Source organism: Erithacus rubecula, assembly GCF_903797595.1.
Source record: "Erithacus rubecula genome assembly, chromosome: 4".
In the NCBI taxonomy this organism is placed as follows: Eukaryota; Metazoa; Chordata; class Aves; order Passeriformes; family Muscicapidae; genus Erithacus; species Erithacus rubecula.
This window is the reverse complement of record NC_136686.1, coordinates 14,203,564-14,213,658: the sequence shown is the minus strand read 5'-3', so window position 1 is coordinate 14,213,658 and position 10,095 is coordinate 14,203,564. Positions and strand designations below refer to the sequence as shown.

The following is a 10,095-nucleotide window of genomic DNA, read 5'->3' as shown; positions in this document are numbered from 1 at the left end:
AAATTAATTTATTTTGGAATTTTTTTTTGTATTTATAGTTCTTCTATTTCACAAAGTACTTCCTGTACTTTTCTTTATAAGTGTCTATTTAAAAATAAATTTTATTGAACACTTCAGGCAATTAAATTCAAATCTCTACTGACAAGCAAAGTTATAAAAGGAAGTTCTGACAAAGTCACTGTAAAGTTGTCACAAGAATAATGAATAAACATTTCTATACAATTTTATTCATACTTCAACTGCGATTTCTGTTAATAACTATTTTCAATTTCTTTTATTAAGAAAAAAGAAAATTGTTTCAGTCTTCACAGGTAATAAGAGAAACATTCCTCTCTACAGATTGCCTCTTAGAATTTAACATGAATAGAAGATTTTCAACCTTACGCATTACCATTTGAGCAGGAAAAGCAGACCACAAGACCACAAAAATTATCAAAAGCCCCTTTAAATACATGTACTTGAAACCCCCCCCCCCAAAACAACCCCAAATAACATTATATATTTCGTTTCCAAAGCAGCTTCCATTCCATGTTTCAGTCTTACAAGCAGCTAAACAGTTTAATCACTATACATGCAAACTGGAACTTAGACGCCTTCCAGGCAAATAAGCTGTAGCTCAAGGTTAATAAAAGACAGGAGCAGAAAGGGAAATGAAACTCCAAATTCTCATATCGCACAATTCAAGTTTATTCCATTCATTCTTGCAACACAAACTTAAAAATACAGTATCATTTAGCATTCTGGTGTCTGTGAACCATGATAATGATGAACCCAACTGTGTAAAAACAGTTAACAATGGTGAAAAGAGAAAGTCAAATATCAAAATGCACAGAGCACTAATTTTTCTTCTGTCACTGCGTAGAAAGATGATTGTTTATCCATTTACAAAATATAATTAAGACAAGTTCATTTTGAAATTTTGCATGCAACACTGCGATTGCTTGACCTAGAACACTCCATTCTTACCAGCCTCTTCTACAAATGTTATGTTCAGCTCCATTTAACTATTGTACCCCTTTTCTTATTTGCTCCCTGTAAGAAAAAGGGAGCAGAGGGTACAAAATCCAAAATATACTTGAATTTATAACTTATTCAGCACAAATTTCAAAGGAAAAGATTTAAGAACAGAGTGGATTTCCAAGTATATGCAATTCCAGTCTGACAAAGTATTTAAATTCTGTTTATAGAATGAAAAATAATTTACAGTTTGGTATTTTTATCTAGTTACAACCTACTCAAAGATAGAGGAAGCCACCCATTATTTTTTCCACAAAATAGCTAACAAGAAAGAAACACATGAACAAGCCCAGTCTCTAGACAATTATAAATGCATAAGCTTTTATTTTTGCTCTTATTTTTACTTTTTTATTCTTTTAAATCTTGGGCAAAATGATTAAACACCTGTTATGTAGTGCAAAAAGCAGAAAAGTATTTCTTCTTTATAAGCCAAACATTAAATTCCATCTTTTTAACTATCTCAAAAGGCAGCTTGGGTATATATTACAGCCAAATTAATACTTGACTCACTGAAGTCCATTTGCTTCTTTTTCCCCCACCCAGGGTGAAATAAGAAAAAATAAGGTGTCCCCATATTTGTAGAAAAAGGGAGGCAAAATTGCCTCAGTGAATCTCCAGAAGATTTAGTACAAAGATGATGTTTCTTTGCTCACTTAAAGGGAAGGGCAGGAAAGAAGAATACAGAAGAACAAAAACCACCCAACAAAAATACAAAACCACTATGGCCAGACAACTTGATACTAATTAACACAAAAAACTTGAATAATCAAGTTTTCCACGTAAAAACAGACTGAAGTTTTCTAGACTAGTATTTGAATAGCTAAGTATTTAATAGCATAATATAGAGGCAAATTAATGCCAAAGATTGTTACTATTATAGCTGAATAGAGTTAAACCTATACTCTGTGTTCACACTATTACAATGACATGACAATCCAGCACTGATCAGCAATAAGATTGAAGAGTCCTGTTATAAATAGTTATTAAAAGCACTGTTCACCAAATATTCTTGTTCTTTTATCAGGAGTTCACCAATTGATATATCACTGATTTCCAACTCTTCTGCTCTTCCTTGACACCCATGTCCAAGAAATAGAGTAATTGCACCATACAGTTTGTGACCAGAGTTGACTGTTTTCTCCATTGCTCTTTTTATGGCATGTGTAGATGTAAATCAGTTCCTGCTCTTGTTTTACAGTCTAAATGCAATGCTTTTCATAACCAAGACATTCAATCCTAATATGCAACATTATTCCAGTAAAACTAAGTCTCCATTAAATACTAGTGGAAGTCATCAGTCTACTATATATCCTCTCAATTTCAACAGTGATATCAAAATAGTATCAGCTACTTTTGTTTAAGAATTCAGCATAAGACATTACATTACATTTGTTTTTTTCATTGTGTTTATTACCAGGAAAGTTTGAATCCTGTATTCCAAAACAGACAAAGATGTATAGTTTGTGGTAGAGAACCTGTTACTCAGTTCTAGGTGAAGCAGAAATATAATGAAAATTTTTAGGATGAAAGCAAGAAGCTCAGGCATTCCTGAGGACCACAGGATGTGACAGGAGTGCCTACAACATCATTAAATACCTTCCCATGAATGATCAAGACTGTCATACTTACTGGTATAGTAAATCTGATCTAAAAGTCAATGGTTAATGTGGTATGGTCACACTGGGAACTTCCAGAACAAGCCTCATGCCTTAATGGAATTTAAGAAGTTCATCCATTTGACAATGAAACACTAATCTGAAGATATGCACAATTAAAAAAAAAACTCTGTAGTAGTTAGAGCAAGTTAAGACTTCTGCTTGCACATCTTCCTGCTTCTACATTTGAATTTAGAAAGGCTCCATGTTTACCAGAAAAGTTTAGCTGCAATATTCACCTGGCCTAAATGTCTACATAACTACTGTTCGTTTTCCACATTTGCCTTGATTATCCTTCTGTACCAAACAGCCTGGAGTTTTCACGCATGTCTAGGAATTTTATGATGATGTGGCGAATAAAGAAATTTCATCTTACTTTCCTTTTGGAAAAGAACTACAGTGAAATTTTGACCTCTCTCTCAAAAGCAGTTACTTAAAATGTCTGTTCTGGACTAGAACAAATATGGGCTAGAAAGACTTTAAATTCAAGCATCCAAAAGTACCTTGGCAGATATTATGGAGTGTAACACCACCATGCCTCAACCAGTCTTTCTTGGTTTGCTCAAGAGTCAGAAAACATTAGTGTGACATCTAATTAATCAATATAAAGAACAGATCCAATAACTAGTATCAGAAGTCCTCAAAATTGCAACAGAAGCTTTAGAGAGAAGAATTTAAGCTACCCACTGAGAGAGAAGAGCAACCCAGCCACCTACATTACTACACTTCAGATTACGGCAGACACTAAGAGAATGGGACTACTGTCTGCTTCACAACTAATTTCAGGTACACAGCACAGTACTTCCATCTAATGGAAGTACTTCCATCCAACTAAAAAAATCTCAGTACTATTCTAGGAGGCTTACAAGCCAAAAATTCAGCATGGTCGGTCTTCTTTCTTCCATTTTCACTAGAAATGGGAAGAGATTGTGCACTGAAAAGAAGTCCTAGAGGGACACTGTTGATAATAGTTTTCAACCCTCTCGAACCAGATTATCTTCAATACAAGCCCCTAACTAGTCTGACTCAAAGAATTTCCCTCCCCCCAAAGTATTTAGCTGAAGAAGCTGGAAGATGCAAAGAGTGACAGACAGGCAGCAGTGTGAGGCCACAGGAGAGACATTTAAGATATCAGTCCATCCATCACTGAAGAAGAGTCTTGATTGCCTGGTTGTCAGTGGCTTCAAAGGCAGTTAGTCCATCTGGGCCTTTCACAGTCTTATCAGCACCCTGGGAAGACAATGAGAAGGACTGTCAATTCATACAGCCAGGCTGCAGCAGTACAAAGTGTGTCAAAAGTTACATACCTTGCATAACTATATTGATTACATACAGCTTTTTACTGCAGTGCTTTGTTTTCATTCAGAAATGAACCAGACAAGATTTATGTACAGAACTTTCTAGCATGCAGCTAATCAGAGCATCCAACTTTGTCATTTAAAAATAGAGAAAAAAGACACATAACTTTTGTTACATAGCAAGTTGCAAGTCGAACAAATTATCAATTATTAACAAATTATTAATCTTAGAAACAGATGGATTTTTTGTTTCCAGCAAATACTACTCTTAAAAAAGAAAAAAATTCAGTGTTAAACAATTCTATATAATCCATGGCACAAGAAATTCTTGGATGCTAAATTAGACAGATAATACCTGGAAGAACTGATTTACTAACAAATCATATTATATTCATTCTACATCATAATATGGCCACACTCAAGGATTGTGCTTCTCTTCCATTCTGAAGAAAAGTCCCTACTGATACATCAGAAAAACAACACCACAAAATCATTCCAAGTCCAAAACTGTTCAGGTTTGTTTTGAAAGAGTTATGTGTACACCTAAAAGGCAACAAAACAGAACAGGGATGCACCTGGATAAATTGGAGGATAATGCACCAACTGGATAAATCAAAGAACTAGAATAAACTGCTGCAAGTAAGCACAAGCACAGTGGCAGATTTATGAGAACAGAACAAAAGAAGGGAAACAGAGTGATTAACTAGTCATGTTTCCTTTGAGCACTGTGTAATCACATTCATGAAAGGGAAAACAGACTGAACTGTAAACAGGGTAGCTAAATAAGGGGACAAAAGTTATTAGAGATCACAGGACTGATTTCAGAACAACTCTGCAAGACTGTATGCAAATCTCACTTGAAAACATGTGTATTTGCTCTATCAAACGACAGGAAAAACACTTTGGCTACAAACACATTTTGTCAAAAGTGTGTACAGCAGAGGGTTCTCTTCAGTTCATGCGTAAGATCTCCACAAAGTAAAAAGCCCTTCTCAATTACAAGGAAGATTGTTAGTTATTATAAGGACACCGAAAAATTTAAGAGCACAATGGACCTAGAATTTCCACAGCTTCTTTACTGATTAAACACACAAACCCACAATGAACTTCCATATGTAATGTCATGTCTGCTCCCAAGACAACTCTCACTTCTCTAAACCTTTCTAACAGTCTAATAAACTGGATCTCATACCACTCTGACGTGCTACCAATACTACTTTGCACAATGTAGGCTATTTCCCTCTGAAACCTGTACACTTTTTACTCACATGTACTCAACTTGTCCTTTGAAAAAGATGGTTTTGCAGTGGTTTTTTAGGTAGCACTGCCAGTCTTGTGGCCCACTGGCCAAACTGATCCTCTCAGAGCTGTTCATCTTCCTTGTGGTCCTTAGAGAATCTCAGTGCAAGAGACCCATTGAGTTCACTCCAGTGACAGGAGCAATTGTAGTATTTCCTCTCTCCAATCACGTGTAACATCCTTGGCCCAAATGGTACAAAGACATTGCAATTCTTTGGGATATGAACAGGAGCTGAATTAGCCTGTTCTCAACAAGTGACAATTTTGTTACTGCGAACACACACTTGGGCTGAAACCATGGGAACGTTGATTGTAAAACATTTATTTTTCCCCTAAAAAACCCCCAAGAGATTTAGCAGGTATTCAATATTTGCAATCCTAGTTGTCCAGGGAAAAGAAAGGCAACTAAGAGTACAAATCGCTTCTTTTACAGGAGTTAATTATTTCTACCTGCTTAGATATCACTCAGATTAGAATCTATGTAGAAATCAAGAAGGCTTCACAGCTGCTCTTTGATGTTAAGCTCAGAAAATCTTGATTTGAAGAGAAATGGAACTATGCCATAACTGACCTGACAGAATTTAAAAAACTTTAATTCATAGAACTCCCCACCTATGTACCAGCATTTAGGGGACAAAGGTAACAGTTAACTGAGGTAACTTTGAAGTATAAAGACAGGTTTTAATTTTAACACAGAACTGCTCTCCCCCCTCAGAAAAATACTTTAGAAAAGTTATTGACATGCAAGACCTGCGTTTCTAAAACAGCTTTACTGAATGTAGGGTAAGAGGGTCCTGACTCCCTAAGGAGGACACAGTTTATTAAACTCAGTACTAATAAATTTAGAAAATGGCCTATTAGCCAGACAGGAAGATTCCTGCCTACATTCAATAAAAAGAGAAGGAAACAATCAATGTCAGGTCGAGAGGACTTTAATTTGCAAAAGTATAACACTGCCTGGAAGCAACTTTAATAAAAAAAACTCATAAAAGTACAATGATTCCATAGTATTCTCTACTTTTCCAAAGTAAAAAGTTACTAATATTTGTCTTATGTTTGACTCTAAAAATACACATACACAAGCAAATATAAACCCTCTCTCCTTGGTAGGGTAATAACAAACAAGAATGTCTGCCTACTTAAGCCACCAGGCAAAGCACAAATGTTAAGCTCTGAGAGCCGCACAGCAGCTACTTGGCTCCAGCTGCAGTTTTGGAAAAAGCCCAGAGCAACAAGCACAGAACCCACAATGGGAACTGAGCTCCCAAACTGTGAAACCAGAACTCGGGGCACATAAAGCTGAGAGAAGACTGGTTTACACAGCAAGCAGCAAACTGCTAAAAAGAGTTGCCAGATGACACAGAGGCAGATGCCTTCTTGTTCAAAAAGTACATGGATGAATCCATGGACAACAGATTTGCCAACACTTCTGAAAAGGGGACAGATGTGTGTACCTTTGAAATCCCCAGTACAGAAACCATGAATGAGGAGAATGAGTGAGCAGATGTGATCATACCCACAGCTCTTCCTTTTGCCACTGTCAGGGAACAAAAAAGGGTGCTAAACTGCCCAAGTTAACAAGATATTTCTTGTAACACAAAAGCAGAACTATTTTGGAGGTTGAACAAATGGCTTAAGTTTGTTGCATCCAATGCAACAACCCCCATCCTCCATTTGAAGCTTTCAAACTGTTACCTGTTTTAACATACTGGTTTCTCTGACACTAAAAAAAAAATCACAGTTTTTACATTACAAATCGAACACCAGATTATTTAAGAAAAACATGGATCAGTGTTTGAAACATTTCCTGAAATACTCTTCCTTCTCCTCCCTCTCAGTTGCTCAAGTCTCACATAGAAGGTTTACAAACATCCCCACAGTCCATGCAGCACCATAGAAAGCAACGGAGAATGTTAGTTTAGTAACCAGGAAGAACATTAAACAGTCAGGAATTTTTAGATCTTTCAGTAAGGGCTGAATCCTGATTCCCAGGTATCTGCTACCAAAGAACATGACTATGTACAAACAAAGTGTGATGTATTTAATGTTTCAACGAGGGTTATAAAGTAACTATGTTAAGAGACACAACAACCTCTACATATAAACCCTGCCTCAGACAGACAAGGCTGACTTTCAGTTTATAAATATTTAATCAGCTAGCCCATGTAAATGAAAGCAATCAACATTTAACTCTGCATGAAGAAATCTGAAAGTAATTTATTATTTGAGCAACTTACCTAGGATGGAAAACCCTCCAAACCAGAAATAGAAATAAATCAACAGGGGATAAAGGACATCTTATTTTTTTGATGATCCTAAATGAAGGATCAATCCTCACAATAAATTTAAGCAAGCTGGATACAACATTTGAATCCTAAATAAACAATCACTGCGCTTGTTTACAAAAAAGCATAAGTAATGTCAGACAAGAGCAAAGAAGTGAAATTCATGCAGCATTAAGGCAGTTAAGGAAAACTGTACCCTGGAAGTGGCATATGAAAGTATTACACAGCAAGAAATCCTTTGGCCAAATGATGTAAGTGTAATCAAGAAGGAGTGCTTATGAATGGAGACAAAAAACTGCTTTAATTAACTACTGGCTCTGTAAAATTGATCAGCTTTGTAATATAAATCAACGTGCCAACAGAGACAGATTAAGCTTATCCTCCCCAGGACAAAATTTACAAGCTGTAGGACAGAGGAAGCTTGGCTTTCTACTTTTATTTCCCCTCCTTCTGCCATCCCAGATGGATTTTCAGTCATCTGGTAAAAGCTGAGAGAAACCACACCTCTGAGCAACTTCACAGCAAGAGATGCCATCAACATGAAACACTTAAATAGCTGCCAAAGCCAAATCCACTGTAGGAATGCATTTTTTCCCCTTACTGATATGCAGTTCTGCTCTCTAGCTGGAGCCCACAATACTCTAATGGTCACTGTTACACCACAGAAGTCCTGAAACTTTTTCCTTCAGCTACCTTTTACCATGATCACAGTACCCTCTCTGTTTCAGCAACACAAATGGCATTTGTTTGATGTTCTGAACATATCATCTGAAACACCATAATCTTATTGAAAAAAACTATCACAGTAATATGCTTTGCCAATGGGCAACTTGTTTGAAACATTTATATCTCACCTTTGACAGAAGCAATTTCACACAGGAAACGTGGCCCTCGTAAACTGCTGATAGAAGTGGTGTGATATTGTGTTTGTCTGGAGCCTGTAAATTGAGACACAATTATTTGAAGGACAATTTCACACAGCATTATAAGGTTTCACAGAACTTAAAATTTTTCTATAATCAATGGTAGAGGAAGTAAAAATTTAAGAATATTAGCCAGATATGCATTCCACTGGATTTTTTCTCTTTTTTTTAGAAAAGTTACCATTAAAAAAGTGGTAATAGCAAGATTTTCCTTCCATAAGACTTCTAGGTATCCCAAAGCTTGTCCGTAATTTTAGGCAAATGACGAAAATCATGCCACTTCAGCTGAAAGATTTTGCCCAATTTAAAACTCCTAATTTTCCCATTTCACAGTCAACATCACTTTGGAAAACTCTTTTGGCTGAAATATTTGTTTTGGCTATCTTCTCTCTGAACTACAGTCCTGGAAAGAATAAGAAATGGAGCACCTGAAATGCTATTTTTAACTCTTCCCCAGCTAGAAAAATTCCCAAGGAAGAGATAATCTTTCCAGACACCCAGGAGAAAAATCCATGCATTTTTACTACAAACTAAAGCTAAGATGTCTTACATGTCAACTTTTCGGCAAGCATCCCAAGGCACATCATTTGGGGTATATGGTTAAAGTATTTAGGAACTTAATTTCCAGAGAGCTGATATAGCTTAGTCAAGTCTTTTCAAAACAAGAAGCCATGCATGCCAAGCTACAGCAAAATGACTTAAATAAGAAAGAAGGTCTCCAAAGAAAAAAAAAAAAAAAATATCACCCTAATTTAAACAGTTGATCCTTCTCCAAGGATGTCTTCTGAAAACCCCTTCCAAAAAATGCAAATATGCATTGCAAACCCTATCTTGATGTGATTACTGGAATAATTTTTCTAATTGTGGTAAAATTAAATTTCAATTTTTTTTTATAGCTACAAACAAATTTTTCCAATATGTCCAAAGAGACACTTAAAACATTTCATAAACATAATTTTAAGCTTCTAACCTCTAGAATCCCACCTTTCAAATATTTTTAAATGCACTGAATTGTCTTTCAGTGACCATTTAGGGCACCTACATCAATCCTTTCAGTGCGTGTAGGAAGACTTTATATACGTACATTAATGTCAGCTCCTTTCAAGAGCAGAAATTCCAGAATCTCAAGCTGCCCACAGTCTGCTGCATAGTGAAGAGGCTTCCTTCCACCTTCAAGTGTCCGGTTGACATCTTCACCCTTCAATATAAACATAATCCAATCAGCAAAATTTTAGAACTAATGCACAAGGAAGAGCTTGAAAGAAATCCAACACCTTCAAACATGCTGAAGAATGTTCCACCCAAGTATTTCAGTCACTGCCCAAGAAAAATGAAAGTTAAGTCACTCCATTTCTATTCCCTCACATTTGCATTTATGACTGTAAGACAGCCTTGATCCCTTGTTCTGTACTGCACCTCAGGTGTAGTAAGTACCCTGAGGAAATAAGGTAACTCGTGATTTAAAAAAAACCCCAAACCAAAGCAATAAAAAAAGAAAAACAGAGCTTGTACATAATGCTCCCCTTTGCTCATTTTGCTTCTCTTGCCCCACAACTAGAATCATGGCTAAGTTTCTTTATCTGCTTCCAAGAATACTGAGGTTTTGCATAATAACAAA

The 10,095-nt window shown here is 36.2% G+C and overlaps 1 protein-coding gene across 1 annotated transcript in view; it reads right to left on the bottom strand.

The window, feature by feature from the left end:
• Positions 1-663: 663 nt before the first annotated feature.
• MTPN (myotrophin) overlaps positions 664-10,095 on the bottom strand; it is a 28,711-nt gene continuing 19,279 nt past the window's right edge. Inside the window, exons 2-4 of the mRNA XM_079303466.1 lie at positions 9,562-9,675; positions 8,409-8,492; positions 664-3,902 (exon numbers count right to left, since the gene is read on the bottom strand). Of these exons, the coding sequence (XP_079159592.1) occupies positions 3,816-3,902; positions 8,409-8,492; positions 9,562-9,675 (285 nt within the window). The 3' untranslated portion in view covers positions 664-3,815. The remainder of the gene's footprint in view (positions 3,903-8,408; positions 8,493-9,561; positions 9,676-10,095) is intronic.